Here is a 19,257-nt window from a genome sequence, read left to right as displayed (position 1 = left end):
ACTCTCCAATTAATCCTGCCTCTAAACCCTACTGCTGTGTGTGGGTGCGTATCTTTCTTTACCTATCAGAAGCTTGTTCAAAGGAAGCACACTCTGGTACTATCCCTCACACAGACACATTTGAACCCACAAAACAGCATGTGTTAAGAAAACATGTTGCTGCTTCTGCTTGATTCTCTCGGCAGTGACTGGATGCACGCGCTGCAGAAGCGTAACCACAGTTGTCAAAGTGAAACATGGCTTGTCTTTGCATCAAAGTAAAGTTAACCTTACTAGAGTTTTTTTTTTTTTACTACTTATTTTATTTTTCCAATGATCAATTTATTACTTAAATTGGTCATTTAAGTAACCAATTACTTAAATTGGTTACTTAAATATTAAGTAACCAATTACTTAATTGGTTAAGTAATTAAGTAATTACTTAACCAATTAAGTTAAGATATAAATATTCAATTAACCCTAAAACTATTACAATTAGAATGATGGTTTTGAATTTTTACATCCATGTTTTAATGCATATCCAATATATAACCAACTAACATCCTAGAGAGAAGCCCAGTTCTCTCTATTATAATAAATATATATTTTATAGCTTCAAGTTGCTGAAGCTGCATATGCAAAGTGGGGAGAATTGCTAGTAAGGGATATCCAAAGCATTTTTAAATCATCATATATCCCTCACTTTTTTAATTATTATTTTTATTATTATTTTTGCTGGAAGTTTTAAAAAAAAAATCATACATTTTCATGTGCACAGTTTGCAAATCTGTATTATAGATTATTTTGTCAATCTGGCTGTTGCATAACAATCTTAATGTTTTTCACCTTTTGCAATAAAGCTAATGTTGACATAAAAACCATGTTGACAGCTGCACCGTTTTTCCACAGTTGTTTTGCTCGTTGTGCTTACACATCCCCACTGTCAAGAAGAGAGCAGCTGAAACGTCATTTGATAAATTTTACGACATTCAAAGCAATGCGCTGAATTACAAAAGTAAAAGAATGACAGTTTCCACAACCGGAACTCCACTGACGATCAAATCATCAATGACTCAGATCAAAACATAGAAAACAAAGCTAATTTTAACTCAGCACTTCATCAACATCAGACATATGTGAGGAAATAAATGATAAAGCTATGCTCCTTTCAGCTGTAGTTGGCTTTCCAGTCTCACTAAATACACATTTTGAATATTGAAATGTTAAATGCAGATCCATATAATTCTTAAAGAACAAAAAATGATAATATATGAAGAATGCCAGCTTTGTTATTCTCAATACTTCTTGTGTACATTTATTAAAAGGTTTGCCATACACTGTTCATCGACTAATAAAGCTTTAAAGGTACACAGTCGAGAGGCAGGAAACAGGAAACTCTATGCACGTGTTAAAATAAATATGCATAATTTTTTACATTAATAAGCCAAAAATCTTCCAATATTTGTATGATAATTGCAAATAATCTGCCTGTCGTCTGCAAAGAAAGGAACAGTAATGTTTCTTTTTAGATGCTTCTGTTACTAAAACGTTTTGATTAACGCATGCTTTGGTTTTTTGTTTTGTTTGTCTTCATTTTTACAAACCTGGACGGAAATGTTTACAGCTCAATACCATTAATATTAATGGTCTCACCAAAACTAAGGCAGGCAGAAAGCACAGATGTTTCCACAGAGTGCATCTTAGTTCAGTTTAAATCTTTGTCTCTCACTCTACTGACCTGCCCTGGAGCAGCTGAGCTTCCAGGTAGGAAGTGAAATATCTGTGTGCAGAGCAGGAGGAATTAAACCTGAGGTCACAAATCTGCACTCCAAGCTCCAAGTGGAATAAAATTATAGCACTATGGCTAATCTGAATAAATAATGGCTTTGCCTTTGTGTCTTTTGAAACACATAAATACATAAGCACTGTTTTCTAAATTGCAAAAACACCAGAATGCACATTTAATTCAGACGCTAAAAGCGGATCTACAGGATGTATTAATGTGTCTGAAGGCGTGTGGGGGTGCAGGGGTGTGAGTGTGCCTATTGTGCTTTAACGTGACCTTAAATTATGAAAAGCATATGAAAACATTTAATAATCTTCCTTTTACATCAAAGATTTGTCTTCGTCTCACACATTTACCTCCTCGCCTGCAGTTTTGACTGGGATAAAGAGGCCAGAGAAGTGAACCTGAGTTACATTACAGTCAATCTGTGTTATGAGGCCATTTTCTCTTTCTGAACACACAGGACAAATTTGAGCTGGAAAAAAAAATAAAATACAGATCAGACGTACAGCGCTGCACATTGCCATCCCACCCACTCTGAAACACCCACACTCTGAGTGAAGGTCACTTTAAAAAGCAGACAGAGAAAAACCCTCGACTTGATTGTACAGTCAGAGTTGGGAACACAGACAAGCCACTTCTGAGCCGCTTACTTGTACAGCAGATGAAACTTTTCATCTTTCATCTTATTTCAAAGACTTTCCAGTTATGGCAATTCTAAGACTTTACGGTGAACTGCTAGACAATGCTTTTATGTAAAAAAAAACAAAACTGTTTTGTGTTTGGAGATCATTAGTGATATTCCTCTGTGGAGCTTGATGTATGTCTCTTATCTGTCTTCTAGTTTCTTCTTTAATTCCTCTTTGCTTAATTATATGATATTTTTTGAGTTTGGAAGTTCCAGAAAGTTTTGTTATTTTTATAGTTTTTTTTAAATGTCACCCACATATTGTTATTTTTTCCATAACTTGTTAATCATTCACAATGCATCCATCCTTACACACATCCATCTGTACATCCATCCATATCCAGCCCAGGCTTGTGGGAGGTTCTGAGCAGATTTTAATTTGGGGGCCTCTTTCTTTCAAGCCTGTCATTATTATTAAAGATTTAAGAAAACAAGTGTGGAGGTGCAAAATTGTTGTTGCTTATTTTTTTCCAAGAAATTGCAGGACAAAAACCTGTTACACTTCCTATACAGTCTCATAACAATTGGTGTGTGTGACATGTAACGTCGACCCAGACGCACGAAACAGAAAGTAGAAAGTTAGCATTATAACAGGGTTGATTGAATATAACTTTTGAATTATGAAGGTATTAACACAACTGGTCTGTTCAGAAACATGGCACTGACAGTGTCCTGGTTAGGACACTGTCATATTCACGTCTAATGCCCTCAACCCTTTATTCTACATCACAGACTGGAGGAGTACCAAAATTATATCAGACACATCTCGATTCTACCATTAGTCGTACTTAAGAAAAAGTGAAAGCGCTTAATAGGACTGAACATTAATACCAGCTTTTCTAAATTCAGACATCTCACAGCTATCTCATAACTCTGAGCTGTTATAGATTCAGGAAGACTTTTTCCAAACACTTTGCACCACAGGCACAGGCGAGCGTCAATGAACTGATTTCTTTTTAATCGCAAGCCTTGAGATTTTGAATGCGATTTCTGCCAGTACTCCTGGCAGAAATCTTTACGGAAAGCCAGTGATGCTGAAATTTCCTAATGCTGTGTTGGATTTTGAGCCCAATGCACAAATCCCTAGGATGCAGAACGCAATGCAAAGTAATTAGTCTATTATGTTGAAAATGAAAGTGATTTCCAGTGGTAAGCATGTCTTGGAAGAGTTTGGTTGGGAGCGTGGTGGGGGATTGGAACGAGTTGTTTTACTTTCCATTATCTTCAGTAGGGAAACATGTCTTCAAATGCACATTTTCAAGATACAAACAGGCTGGTTTCACTCCAAACCTTTTCAGCTGAGATCGGAGGTCCATACTCACCTAAAGGAGGTTTACCTTTTTTCCAGTTAACAACTGCGGTTTCATGCTTAGAGGAGCGAACTCTCACCCTGATCGCTTCATATCTATGCATTAATTCTCATCTAGTGAGTAAGGAAGCAGGATCTGATCAACACATAAAGCTTTAAACGTCTGATGCAGAAACACCTCTCCTGGCTGCGTGAATACCGACTGTATTGTCATCAAACCAGATCTGAGAGGAAGAGGTACAATGCGAATAAAAACACCAAGAATATGTTGAGGAAAAAAAAAATTAAACGACGCGTTACAAGTTCACATCCTGATTAGGAGTAAAGTCTAAATGAAGCGAAAAGCAGGAGGCATCCAAGTCCTGCTCTTATCTGGAGAAATGCAAGTCATCCAACACACACACACATATTTTCTATAGGGAGACAAGGTGATTTAATCATCTCTTCTCCCTTTCATCTCATCTCAGCCTTTTCTATCTCCTCTTCATTTTAATATGAAACCAACAAAAGCTACGTTAGCGAGAGGCCAGCCTCAACCCTCTTGACTCTTTTTCATATCTTTTAGCCACTATCGCAGCGTCCCTCTGTCTTCCAAGGGCTCTTGGAGGTAAATCTCCCGTCTCACTGTTGCATTAGGTAATTGGACTCAGTAATGAAGGCGAACGTGCTGAGAAGATGTTTAGGTATTTGAAGAAAACCAAGCCTTTTGATTCTATGAACAGAAAAATGGCAACTGTGGTGTGTCTATGTGAGGATATGAAAACATTTATAGAAAAAGATGAAAGATTTTTTTTTTTAAAAAGTGCATATGCACCTGGTTTAACACACCTGGTGTGCACATTCAATCACCCAATTAATTGAGTACATTTTGATAGATTACTAAAATATTCAATATCTAAAGCCGTACTCAGCTGAGTCTAAAAGGTTAAGTTTTTTCCAGATTAAGTCTGACTATGCCCATCTTGCAAATTCGTATTTAAATATTCAGATGAAAAGATGAAGCGGCACCCATAGGGACCGCAACAGTGTATGCCGCACACACACACCTAATCCCAGGGCTTTCTTTGTCTAGCTGTTCATTTACAGCAGCAAAAGAGAAACCTGTAGCTCTCCAAAGGCCCAACCATCATCAAAAGAAGAAGAAAAAGCCTCTCCTGCTCCGTCCCTCTCATCTTTCCCTTAATCTCCCAGCCCTGAGCAAAAAAACAAATTTTTTAGTCTAAAAGATATGTCTAACTAAAAACCTAAAGTGTCAGGCCTATTTGCTTCTTTAATCCACCTGTCTGGGTGAATGTGTGTGTTTGTGTGTCTGACTGTCAAACACTGCGACTTTCAAAGCATCAGCAAACACAGCTAACTCCTCAGCAGTTCTGCTTTCATGCCAGGCTGAGTACGTCAGAACAAAGTATTCTCTCATGTCTATCATCCCAGCCAAAACACAGAACTGGAAGTAACCGGAAGTAACTGGAAGTTGTCGTCTTTCCCTTCTCGGTCTCTTTGCGTTTCATCTTGAGTAATGCTCCTTCTCCCTTCATCTACTCAATAAGCTTCCTGGGAGAGTGATGGAGCAAAGGAGGGCTGCTGAACATCATACAGCACAAAAACAAAGACGAAGCTCTGCCATCTGCCACAGGGTCTAACTCTTAGTCTTTTAGCAGGTACACCCCGACACACACACGCCCACACACACTACTTTCTTAAACTTATCTAAAATTGCTCCACTTTATGTTTAAGACAGCTTTGGCTTAGCATTTAGTGTTCCTACTTATGTTTGAAAACATGACATGAAAACATTAAGAAAACAGATGCATTTATTTTTTCATCTTTTTTGCATTGCATCTGTTCTGAGTTTTAGCTAAAGAAACAGGAAGAATAAAGTCAAGCATGAACAACAGCTAACTAAACAGAAAGGAAAACAAACTCAAATGGTGCCTTCAGGAACACTGAACACGTAACACTGAACTCTTTCAAACAGATGACTGCAGAGATCGATTACAAATGCATAAAAATAAAACACTCAGCCATTTGCTCAAAAAACATGTAACAATGGTTGTAAGAAAACAACAAAAAAGGACACAGATAGCAAAACGTTTCAATAATCAGGCATAAAATGATGACAACTTACCTAGTAGTGTCTTGGTTTTACCTGTTCTGCCTTTGAGTCATGGACCCCAGCAGAAACCTGAAGTCATAGTGTGTTATCTGGCACCAATATAATGTTATTATTAGTCTTATAAGTTGTGAGGTGGCGTCTCTACACCATAGACCTGCTTCTGATCTGAGAAATTTCGAGGCAAATCCATAGAGAGCAAACTTTTCTACTCACGCTCTTCACTCGAATTACTCATTCATACACTGATACGCAAATCAGCAGGTAACCTGCACAACAACACATCAATATGGTGGATGAAGCTGAAATCAAACTCACAACCCTTCCACCAATAACTTCTTCAGTAGTCTGAGCTGTAGTAGCTTGTCTGCTGGATCCTACAACACAAGCCAAGACTTCAATCCCCACAATTATCGACGAGCTGGTTCTTTCCACAGAGACACCGACCAAAACAGAACAGGAACACAAGAGCTGCAGTTTAGGAGATTCTCTGACCAAGACGTCTGGCCGTCACAACTTGGCTCTTGTTCTTAACCTTTCCCCAACAATTTATAGGACAAAACTCTACTTTCTGCCTTATAAAGGCAATCCATTGCATTTTTTTGTTCCTTTACCACATGTAAACTATATTTTTTTTAGCACTGTTGAGTTAAATTATGTTGTGAATTATTTGCTAGGGACATACAGTTATTGCCTTTTCCCTATTAGCTGAAGCTGTTCATTCACACATTTGTCAGAACAAGACAGTCAATGTATGATAATCTATAGAAAACCTTGATCCGCTATGAACGCTGTAGTATAGCTACTGAATATGTGTATTAAAGTTGTCCTCTACCTGATCTTTTTTTAACATAACTATATTATAGCAGAACTATCGGCTGTAGAGCAGTGGGCGTAATGTAAAAAAAACTGCTGTAGTGGATTTGAGAAAATCCACATTCACAGCTGCAGTCAACTAAATCGACCAGACATCCTTTCTTATTCCACCTCCACCTCACAATACGTTTCTAATGTCTTAGAAAAGCGATTCATGTTTTTATATTGCAGGAGAACTGAGGTAAAAACCAGAAACATGCCTGCCTCAAACAAATAATAAATGCCCTTTCAGTACGCAGTCCTTCATCCAGCACAGCAGGGTCAGAGCCCCGGCCTCTAATAGAGGGGGTGTGTATGTGTGACATTGGGACATTTTCCCTTTGTGTAAATTATGAGCACGGAGGAAAAGTGTTGCTATGGAGACTGTAGTTAGTGATGCGGTGGGCAAAGCCACATCAACTAGTGTGCAGGGAGGACGGAGCTGAACATATTCTGTTTGACAGAGTACAGCCACACACATGGACTGTGTGGCAGTCCATGTGTGTGGACAGCCACACACATGGACTGTCCACACACTCAAAACACTTGAGTGTTCATGTTTAGAACAGAACAAAAACTGTTGCTCCTTTGTAGCAAAGGAGCAAAGATAGCAATCTTTGCTACAAGATTGTAGCAAAGGAGCTGAAAAAGCATTTGCTGATATATATTTCTGTGATCGGTTGCTTTTTTACCAGCTTTCCGGATTTCGAAATGAAACATAGTCAGTCTGTTAATCTAAATACAATCATTTGTTGGCCACTTTCAAGTTACCAGACAGCATCTCAGAAATGTTGGGATCGCAAAGTTTATCTTGTTCCTGAAAGTTTAGGAGTGGCCTCGCCTAATTCCTGAACTAAATGTCAGGAAGGGTCAGCTGAAGAGGGCTCTTCTCACAATTTGACTGATTAGGAGAAGTTTTGCAAGGTACAGGCATAAATGTCGTAGAGTGGATTGCTGATGGACTCCTAAGAAAGAAGGCTGAATGTCAATAATGAAGCAAAAACTGTCTTTTTAGTTTATGTAGGGTCACATATTTCGATTTTTGAAAATTATTGAAAATTTTTATTACTATGGGAGTCATAAAAAAACACACACACAAAAAACCTTCTTCTGTCGTCCCACCACAAAAAAAACAGCGATGTAAAAAAAGAAAACTTTGATTGGGCTGGTAAATAACAAGACAGCAGATTGGATATATGGATAAGTAGATGAGAAAGACAGAGGAGAAAACATTCGGCAGAAGGACCAGTAATCTCTAAAGATAGATTTTGAACTTGGAGATACACCTCTGGAAAGCAAGTGTCACAATCTGCTTGAGAGTTTATGTTTCATCTTCTGTCGCCGACTATCCACTGCTGGCCTCCACAACAATAATAACAACACACAACCAATTCAATTCAATCTCTGTCTGATTGGAGGGAGCGGATTTGATTTCCTCTCATGGCAAGCACACATCACACACGCACACCCGCACACGAGCTCACACTCACAAAATGCAGTTGTTTGCGCTCTAAGATTCCCTGGGGAAAGATATGGGAGTAAATGACTGCAGTGATTGTGCCAGATAGACTAGTTGTGTGCATAATATCCACACAAAGCAGATAATGTGTTTGCTAATCGCACACCAGAGACAAGCAAAGAGACGCTCGCACACAAACACAAAGGCTAACAGCTGCACAGCTATAACCTTTAACCACACTTTTCACGCCGCTGACTGCCAGCTACTCTCCGGATCCACCCTCCCACACACACACACGCACGCCAACACACGCACCTTTGGCTCGATCCCACTGTGGGAGAGTGGCGATGTTTTTTCCCAGAGTTGTGATGACAGTCGGCTGCATGTGCTGACAGCAGTGGAAGTTATTGGAACTTGTAATCACATTCACTGTCACATCATGGAAGACAGACAGGCATCACTGAATGTTATATTTACACATTTACCGCTATTATAAATACACAGCGAGGTGAAAATTTCTCAGCTGATGAACATTTTTCTGTGATAAATCCCACACGCTTGCGCGGCATTCAAATGATTCAAATTAAATGTTGATTAGCTGCCAGAGTCGCTGCTTTGGATAGACTTGTCTAGCAATTAAAATTACACATTTTCCAACACTTGGTTCATGCGCGTTGCAATGTTGGGCAGTGGTTAAGTTACTGGGTGTGTTCTAAAAGTAGTGCTGATATTTTTCTGAACGCCACCTTTTATAGCAGCATAATTCATTCCAGCGGTGCCTGATTGTGTTAAAACTAATATTTGTTTTTTGCGTGAAAAGGTTACCTTCAGTACAACTTTTCCTTTGCTGGTACTCCTGCTGTTTAGCGTTTCATTTTAATCAATTGGCCCAATTAGGTGTACTTGACTGCTTTGGAGTACAACCAGGATTAAACTGAAATTTAAGGGGCAGAATTTGAATGTGTCTACATGAATGGAAAGGTTTGATTGTATATTTCTGCACATGAACAAACCTGCCTTTTAAAGCATTGTGAGATTAACTTTTTTGTGAATTGGGGCTCTATAGACGAACTTCAATAGAGTTCAACTGTTTAATTTTCTTAGAGACCTGCTCACTGTTCATGATGGAACTAAAGAGTAATATATTTCAAAGTGTAAACAGCAACTTGTGATGTTGATGGATTACTGTAGACATGTTGAAAACTTCCATGTAATGACTGTCTCGACCTAAAGGTGCCATGTCTAAAGCACATATGTCACTGCTGAATAATTATTTCATGCTTCAAAATAAGTATGGACGCAGTTATCCTGTAAAACACGTCTTAATCGCATACTACATTATGCAGACACACCGTCTGCATTTGTGAAGATTGACTTCTCAGCATCCTGAAAATTTCAGGAGTTTCCAATCGTCTGTCAAATTTTAGGATTATTGAGCAAATCGTTTTTTTTAACCACTTACATCAATTGTGTACCAAGTATTAAACATTTATTCACAGATCAAGTCTTAACGGTTGCTTAGAAAATAAAGTAACTTTCTTCCTGACATGGTAGTTTTACACCCTAAATCCTAATAAATTAACACTATACAAATCAGGGGTGCATTAAAGGCCACAAAAATACTTAAATGACGTGGTAGAACTTGATGTTTCTCAAAATGCACTTTATTTCTTCATATATGAATAAATGTAAAACATATTTTAACTACACCAACATAAAAAAAATTGCTAAAGCAGTATATCCTTTTTCAATAACCTGTTAATGATTAACACTACCTTAAGGTAAAGAGTTTGCTACAGTTTCTCTAAGTCTTGATACCTGTCCATTCAAGAGTGAAGAGAACAAAGCAGAGAAAAAATAGAAACCTTGAAAAGACTCTGAAATAAGCGGTGAAGGTAGCTGAACACACAACGGGAAAACAAGCAGAAGCAGAGCTGACTGGATGTTGTCAGAGCTAAAATATGCCATCTCCTACTTTTTGCAAACCTTTGAAACAGCTGTAACGTTTGAAACTTAAATTGAGACTTAAGAATATGAAAAAAGAGAAAAGATTAGTTTCAAAGCCTTGCCATGTCTCCACATTAATAAGAGCCTATTGCCAAAGGAAAAAATCAACTCTTTTCAGTGGCAGTCAGGAGCTCTAACCTGCATCAACTCTAAATAAATAGTGTTGACATTTATTCTTCAGCTGTTACAGAACTGCACTGAATTAGAACAGTGTGAATAAACGCTGCTGACTCCCTGCCAGCTTGTTAGCAAACCAATCTCACCGCCCTGTTTTGACAGTCAACTTCAGCTCCTCTGGAGGGAGAAGAGGAGAAGAAATAAGTTCATCGACCGTCTAGTAACGGTTTGCGTGAATTATGCAACTCCACTAATTAAACCATATTTGACAGAGTGGAGCATTGCTGAAATACTGCACCGTAATGTCAGGACAATTTTCGCGCATGGTGAAAAGGGGATATATGACTGAAAGAAGCCTCTACGGTTCATCATAATTCATCAACAAGGTGGGCGCGGCGATGTAAAGGTTCTGAGCACGGAGAAAAAAGCTGTGCAGCCTGCAGCTGCTGGGCTCTTCATAAATGTCAGACTTGTTTTCTTGTTCTTGTTTGACATTCACATAAAAGTGTCTGCTCTGGCAGTCTATCAACTCCTTGTTTTATTAATAATAAACAACCTAAGATGTGCTGCTTTTTAAGAAACTAACAGCTGCATTAATTAAGCAGCATCGTCTCACTGAAGCTGTGTCATCCTTTAACTTTTAGGTCGCATCTCAAGAGAGGGAAGGAAACAGAGGAGGTCCAGGGGGGGGAAGGAGAGGTGCAGCGCCTTGGAAAAGTATTTGTCAGGGTTTTTTAAAGCAGACAGAAACATAATAGCAGATATTTACTTGCATTAAAAACACAAAACTTTTTCCTCCTTCTCTGACAAAGACTCATAAATTTCCAAAACATTATCTCTCTTACTATTCTGGTAGCTAGTAAATACACGTATTTTTTGGAATCTTGAAATAAATCAGAGATTTTTTTTTGTCTGAATACAAATTAAAATCTTAATGTAAACTTTTGGCTTCAATTGTAAAATAGCCCTTCCGTGTCATTTTTAAGGATTTTGCTGTCTTTATCTTCCCATCAACTCTGCCCAGCTTCCTTATCCCTGCTGAAGAAGTATCCCCACAGCATGATGCTGCCACCGCTGTGTCTCACATTGGGTGTGGGGATCAGGATAACGTGCGACGTTAGCTTTGTTTAAACACATAGACGTGGATGTATGCCAAAACTACCCCTGTGGTCTCATCTGACCAGACTGCGTACTTTGTTGGGATTGGAGTAAATGGCAAGCAGAACTACTTAAAGCTTTCTGTCAATAGCTGCTTCCTTCATGACATTCTTCCAGATTTGTAGATTGTTAATATTTTCTCGCACTTGAGCTGTTTAGCTATTTTTTCTTCTATGATTAGCGCTCTCTCTTTCCAGCTTGTCAATTTAGGTCAACCGGCCAGATCTTGGTAGGTTTACAGTAGCACCATGTATAACTTTTAGATTATGAGTGGACAGAGCTCTGTGATTTTGTTTTATCACCTCAGCCTGCTTTAAACATTACCAACTCTCGCCCTGATCTGTCTGGTGTGTTCCTTGCTCTTTGTGATGCTGTTTGTTTACTAATATTCTCTCAAAAACCTCTGAGGCCTTCACAGAACGATGATAATATTGCAGCCAGGTGGACACCGTTGTGACTTGTGACTCATTCGTAAATTGAATATGAAAACCAAAAATAATTTTCTATTCTCCTTCACTTTATGTTTCTTTATCATAATATATCTTGGGGAAAAAAAAAAAGAAAAAAAAGTTTGTGGTTGTAATGTGATTTTTTTTTTTAAAGTTCAAGTGACGTATGATTTTGCAGGGAACTGAAATAGAGACTGAAGTAGAGATAAGCAATGCCTCGGGCTTAGTAGACTGTAAAAATACAAAATATTACCAAGTCATGTTGGTCTAGTTCCTAGTGCAAATATCTTAGTACACTTGAAATAAGACAAAACTATCTCAAAAGTATCTTTTCAATAAGATATAAGAGCCACGTCAATCATTTCTCAATATTGATAAAAAAGTACTTGTTCCATTGGTAGATTATTTCACTTATTGCAAGACATTTTTCCCATATTACAAGGAAAACATTCTGCCAATGGAACTAGAACTAAACTAAGAAATTGACTTAAAACAAGCTTCTATATCTTGCTGAAAAGTTACTTATAAAGTTAGTTTTACCTTATTTTAAGTCTACCAAGACATTTGCACTAGAAACCAGACCAAAATAGGCTTTGTGTTTTTGCAGTGCATGAACATGGTTAAAGGTTAAATATTAAAATCTGACCAGCATGGCGGACTGGTTTTGTAGCAACTGAAGCTGAGGTTCTTCAGGTGACGGTTGAGTAAATGGCAGAGTTCAAAGATTACAACTTTCTGCTGGCTGTTCAACCTCCCTAGACAGCAGTTCTCATACAACCCATAAGTTTGCCCTCAGTTGAGTCATAATTACATGTAAAATCAACACACAGGCACGCAAGAAGAGCGATGCATCGGCCAAGCGCACGGCGCCGCTGTGATTAATGTGTGACACGTAGCAGTCAGATAGTTTTTTCCCCATCACATTCGTCTCCACAGGGCTGTGAAACAAAGGGCTGAGATTAAAAAGCTCTCATTCAGACCGACTCATTAGTCTTTTCTCACTCTCTCCCTTTCTTCATGATCCTTCTCTGCTCCGAGTTTCACACATCCAGGACAAGGTCATGTCGGAGTCTGAGGAGTGGGAGGAGAGGGGAGAGGGAGGATGTCTGAAGACCGACGGGCAGGGGGACGAGGGGAGTGTCCTGCAGGGATTTTCACATCAGTAAAGCAAGCGTTTATATCCTAATGAAGAGCAGCGATTCAGCAGGGCTATTTTCCTTTAAATTCAGCTTCTCTGGCGAGACAGAAACTAGACAGCTGGCTAGAAACGAGTGCGAGCACAGCAAGAAGAAGAAGAAAGGAAGAAAAAAAAAATAGGCTACAGGTCCCACAAGCAACGCACGCCAACAAAGTTCCTCATTCCCACAGACAAGCACGTTCGAAGCGCGTGTGTGGTACGTGATTGCGTTTGGCTTTCATCACCCATCTCCAAGTGATTGCATGTACGTGAGTGCATCTTCTGGGAAGACTGACCCAGATCAGAGGAAAGATGAATACATCCTGTGTGAGCAAAGCTTTGTAGCTGAGCAAATCCTTCATTCCACTTGTACAAAAAAGAGATACAAATAAAGACAAGGTGATTTGTGTGTGAAAAGGGGTGTGCAGGCGTGTGTGGGTGTGTGTGTGTGTGTGTGCAGATGAAAAGAGAAAGACAGCGAGAACAAACCCTCAAGTCTCAAAGCGGAAAGCAAACCATTCATCTTCCCTCTCATATGCTCTTCTGGGCTTCTATCCCAGCAACGGTGTGTGTGTGTGTGTGTCTTCCAAATACGGAGAGCAGACTGAATGATGAACATGATCTCCATTGCAGTAGAACAATGCTTGTTCTAAGTAGGACATGAGAGGCATTCAGCCTTCCCTCTCTCTCTGTGCTTGGGACGACCAGCGCTTGTCTGCGGGAGCTGAAGCACGCCGGGCTCAATGAGGCGTCTGTTCCAGGTGATAGCGAGTGTGTGGGATCGCGCGCGCTCGCACGAATCCATTAAGTGTCATCCCCGACAGCGTCCGGAGTTTTTGCAACATCAATCAGAGGCTTATTTGGAGGAGGCCCCGGCGTTGCTCTAACAGACGGGCAGGTGGCGCCGTGCGGCAAGACGCCGTCACCTCTGCCCTGAGGCCAGCCAGGCCCGCTGCTTTACACCTGCTAGCTGCTCGCCTCTGGAGGTTTTCACATCTGGAATCTTCACTGAACACAGCAACCCCACACCTGTCTGTTCTTCCATCGGCCTCTCAGCCTGTTTTACCAGCCAGTAAGAAAGAAGCTAACAAAACAAACGCAGCTTAAGAAAGTGCATGGTGGCATATGACAGAGTCTATTTACAACCCTTGAACTTTTCAGATTTGTCACATAATAGCTAAAAATTTCTGCATGTCATTTTCAAATTATTATTTTTTTGATTAACCAGCATTCCAGAACAGCATTCCTGAGTGTTACAAAGGAATATAAAGTCCTGCTGAGTCAACACTTTTGCTGCAGCTAGCACACTTTAAACTCAGACAAACTGAGCGAAGAACATCTACAAAAAACAGTTTTCAAGTCTTGCCACTTAATCTCAGTAAGAATAAGTCTGGACTTTGACTGGGCCATAAAACTTTGATCCAAACTATTCTAGCACAGCCCATGGTGTAAAGTGTAGGGTCAGTGAACCTGACCTTCAGTCTCAAGTCTTTTTCAGCCTCTAAGTTTCCTTCAGAATTGCTGTTTTCTAAAAGGTCCACCTTCCTTTTAAAATCCAGACCAGCTGCCTTGTTCCTGCTGAACAAGCACTCCCACAGCATAATGCTGCCACCATGTTCTACTCAGGTGAAGGTGTTCTCATAGTAATGTTAGTTTTCAACCACTCAGCACTTACATGCCAGCCAAAATATTCAGTTTTGGTCTGATCTGACCAGAGCACCTCCTTTGATATATTTCGTGTCTTTTATATGACTTGTTACAAACTTTAAATGTGGCTTCCTTTCAACAATCATTTTTGAAAGTGCTACTTTAAGCTTATCTACTTTATCCCTGACCTACTATTATTTTTTCACTAATATTCTCCAACAAACATCTGAGGCCTTCACAGACCAGAAGGCCTCAGATGTGACCTTACTACAAAGGTCACATCTGGAACCAACTGGTTGCACAGATTTTTATTTAGGTGTATCAGAGTAAAGGGGATTGAATACAAAGGGGATTGCTACATTTTACTTTGAATAACTTTTAAAAAGTAAAAATAAAAAAATCCTTCCACATTACAATAATGCAATTTGTTTTGTTGATCTATCAAATAAAATCCCAACAAAGTTTATGAATGTAATTTAACCAAATATAAAAAAAGGGGGTATGAATTGTTCTGCAAGTCAATCTAAGAACAGAAAAATTTGATAAAACATTGAATTCTGGTAGGTTTCTAAAAACAAGTAAAAAATAAAATCAGAATTTATTACAGTCAAGATCCTAATAAAAAAAATAGATTACTCTGTTTGGAATAATTCGTATCTTGAGCAAACGTCGGCCATTTGCTTACCTTTCCTCCTGGAGTCCCGTCTAACGCTGCTGGGCCTGACCGCTGGCTGTAGCTCTGTCTCTGTTGACATCCTCAGGCTCCAAGTGGGCTAGACTCGGCTCCGCTTGGCTCGGCTGGGCTCCGCCGGGCTCCGAGGGTCCAGTTCACAGCGTCGGTGCCGGCTGTGGGTGCGTGGGCGCCGAGTGCGTGCGTCGAGGCGCCGTGTGTGTGTGTGTGGGCACACAGGCTCATGGGAGAGGGATGGGTTTCAGCCCTGACACAACATCCCACACACACCCACGGAGATCTGGAGCGAGAGAGACAGACAGGAACAAACAGGTTTGCTTTTGTTAGGTCATGCTTACCCAGAGCGGGAGAAACCAAGCAAGGGTTATCAGCAGGCATGAGAATGAGCTCGTTTCTGATCTGCCCTGAGTAGAAGTTGCCCATGGTAACGGAGTAGAGAGACCTGCTCTCCACTTTGTGCGTTCTGTCAATAACGTGGCTCAGCAAGGACATTTACTGAAGAACAATCCACCTCTCCAGCACACACTTCATTCTTTAATTACAAAGCTAATTTTTAAGAGTCTAGAAGTGCAACTAATTAACATTTAGACAGAAGTTTTATGCCTGGTGCCAAGTGAGATTTTATTAACCAACACCTCTAAATCAATTAGTCTACTTAGTCCCTCCACATCGCACCATGTTCTGCAGGGCGCTGCTGATGACTTGGTAAGTTGGCTGAAGCAGGAATAAGTCAAGAACAGGCAAATCACCAGCAGTGTTTTGGGTAAGGGAGTAGGGGCAACAAATTATTTACATTACAGCCTTTAGCACCGTAATAAAATCTAATTAGGATCTGGCTAAAAATTCCCTATACCTAACGTTGATGGCGTGTTAGCTGCTACAGCTCTGTATGTCTTTTAGCTCAGCTCGGTTCTTAAAAAGCAGCCGAAACACTCTACAAAAATTTCTTATCAAACAGCTTTTTCTGTAAGGTTTGTTCCCATAATTACTTTGAATCACGTCAAAGACAATCTGTATGTGGTCGGTTGAACAAAATGTTTGAAAAAAAAATCAAACTGCACCTGTTTTGTACATTATAGTTTTTTTTAACCTAGTTAATCTCATGTTGGAGCATCATACCAAGGTCCATCTGTAGAAACTTTGTTTGGGACACAAAATATGCTGCTGTTGAGGGTAAATTGTGAGTATGGGTGAGTAATATTGGGATGGGTTAGTCCCTGCCAGAGCCAAATTCCAGCACTTTGCTTTTGCTCTCACACATCAGTTTTATTTCCTGTTTTCTTCATAAATTAACCTTGTTTTGTAGGTTTTGACTGGTTGCCATGCTAATAACATATGTTTGTCAAGGATTATGTTTGTTTACACACCAGGATGACAGCAAAATATAATCAAAAATCTGAAGTCAAATATCACCATTTCTAAAAAGAAAAAAAAATCCACAAGTTCTAATCTCAATAAATACAGTATATTAAAAATGAAAATAGAAATATTTAATGGTGAAGGAAGATTACAAAAATACTCATTTTTACCTTGCTCATTTCTTAAAACTCTGGCCGCACATTGTAATTGCCCATATAATCTTTGCTAAAGACCCTGAGCAGAAATCATGCCAGAAGGCAGAATTACGCGCCTCTTTCTTCAACACCGACACCGGTTGAACTCTCTGAGCCTGGTGAGCCCTGGAGCCCCATCACTCTGCCCCTTTGGGAGCCCATCTGCCTCTACTCTAATCTGAAGTGTTGACTGGCAGTGGGTGCATAACCCAGCAGCCAAAGGCACTCAAACTCACAGTTTGTTCTCCTTTTCACAAACATGCACGTTTACGAGCGCACTTGAAGAAAAGCTCCTTTCTTTGGCGAGAGATACCGAGGAACAAAAACAGCAAGGCACAGCTGCAAGGTGACAAGCCACATAATGAAGTTGACTACTCTCCGAGATGTTCGTCCCCACTTCTTAAGACTACCGGTCTCGACCTCTCTCTCTCTCCTTCTCTCTCGTTCTCCGGCAAACGGCGACCGAGTGCAGAGTAGAACAAAACCAAATGGCTGGTGTTTCTTGGGGAAGAGGGAAATCTCTCTCATACTGTGCCGCCCCCTCTCCACGGCGTTTCAGCCTGAATAGGAGGCCCCTGTAAGCCTCGGGCGAGAACAGATGAATTGAGAGGCTTTTAATTTGCTGCAGACAGAACAGAACAGAGTCCATTTAATTCTGCCAGCAGAGGCCATGTCGGCAAAATGCTGACAATATTCTTTATCTGGTCCAAACACACTGGAAAAGTGTGAGTCACTCCAATTACAGGCATTATCAGCAGCACTGTTCCACCAAATGGATGGCGAGAGAGCGAGTATGAAGAGAGAGGGGTTAGTGGGAAGAGAAATGAACAGAGTGGAAAGAAAATGAGGAGTGAGGGAACATAGAGTGGGTGAGTAAGATAATGAGCAAAAGGGTAAAAGGGGAGAGAGAGAGAGGGAAAAAAAGCAAGAAGAAGTAAATTCAGAATAGACAGGATGGAGTTTGAGGAGCCTCAGCTTTCACCATGAGCAAGTCCCCATCTGTTCTTGCCTTTCCAGACTCTGCCTTACTGGGGGGTTTTTTATCTTCTAGGTGTCAAGTCTTTAAGACACCATGCGGAGTTAAAGAAAAGCAGCTCATTAGTCCAAAATCCAGACATCTCAACCTCATCGGAAGAGCAAAAACTAAGCAGTTTATTAGAATTAAAAAAGAACTGGAGTAATTTACCAGTCAACTGGCTTTGTTGTTTACCTCTGTTGTTAATTCACTGGATCAGTTCTGACCTGGGAATAGTTGATGAAGTACTGAGCAATCTGAATTTGATATATTTTATTAATTCTTCCTAACATAAAATGCAAACTCCCCGGGATGCTGTTTTATGCACATTGTTTCCAATGTTGTAAAAATGAAAGAATCAGATGTTTTGACACATAAAATGAAATATTTTGTAATCTGTTATTTGAAAAATTATCATTTTGGAAGCAGACTGGAGCAAATATTTTCTTTTACAGTCAATGTTTGCAGCATTTTATCGTCAAAATAAAGCAAAGTTTACCAGGTTTTTCGATTTGTTTTTGGATGCGTTTCAGGTGCTGAACATTTAGAATATGAAAATGTCATGATATCGATGACATTATAAATTCTTCAAATGAAACAATTTTAACAAATTGGATCCAATTGATTTTGAAAATAAAATAAAAAAAGCTCTTCTGCTTCAATCAGAAATTCAAAATTGACAGAAATTTATCATGTTTTATTATTTTTCTAACCCAAAAGCACATTAAGGCTGCACAATAAATCCCGGTCATATTTGTGTGCTAAATCTAGCAATCCCAAAGGACTATTTGGACACAATAGAACATTATCTCTTACTAATAGTTTTAGTGTCGGACATTGTTTTCTAATATATATTTATAATTTATTAGTCCAGTCAGAGAGACTTTTAACTAACCTTAATGCCTAAACATGATCCAAAGTTTTGGTGTGATGCTAAAGGTCACAGGTTTGAATTCCTAACCTAAAGCTGAACAGTCTTATCTAATGGCATCAATATGATAAAAATGTTTCAGTCATGACCAACTCCAGACCTGACTTCAATTTAAGACAGAAAACCTGAGACTAAACTTGAGGGGGGAGAAGAAGTGAAAACCTCTGAAAACTCGTGCCAAAACACACGTTAGTTACTATGAACAGCGTGGTGGTGGTTTGACCTGGAATCGGCTCATGAGCTAAATGTGGCAGCGGAGCAGGAAGTGAACACGGCTTAGCGGGTCTGGATTTAGACGGCAATCTGATGCCGTACCAGCGGAGCCG

At 39.7% G+C, this 19,257-nt stretch overlaps 1 protein-coding gene across 12 annotated transcripts in view; it reads right to left on the bottom strand.

Moving 5' to 3' along the window:
• The window catches only part of dab1 (DAB1, reelin adaptor protein), a 247,618-nt gene that overhangs the window by 50,957 nt on the left and 177,404 nt on the right, over positions 1 to 19,257 (bottom strand). For all 12 annotated transcript variants that reach the window (XM_023339480.1, XM_023339481.1, XM_023339482.1 and 9 more), the window contains one exon: positions 15,427 to 15,712. In XM_023339480.1, coding sequence (XP_023195248.1) covers positions 15,427 to 15,496 — 70 coding nt within the window. In that variant the 5' untranslated portion in view covers positions 15,497 to 15,712. The remainder of the gene's footprint in view (positions 1 to 15,426; positions 15,713 to 19,257) is intronic.

This window comes from Xiphophorus maculatus, chromosome 9 (assembly GCF_002775205.1).
Source record: "Xiphophorus maculatus strain JP 163 A chromosome 9, X_maculatus-5.0-male, whole genome shotgun sequence".
NCBI lineage: Eukaryota > Metazoa > Chordata > Actinopteri > Cyprinodontiformes > Poeciliidae > Xiphophorus > Xiphophorus maculatus.
Note: the sequence above shows the minus strand (reverse complement) of the source record. Positions and strands in the feature narration are given on the sequence as shown.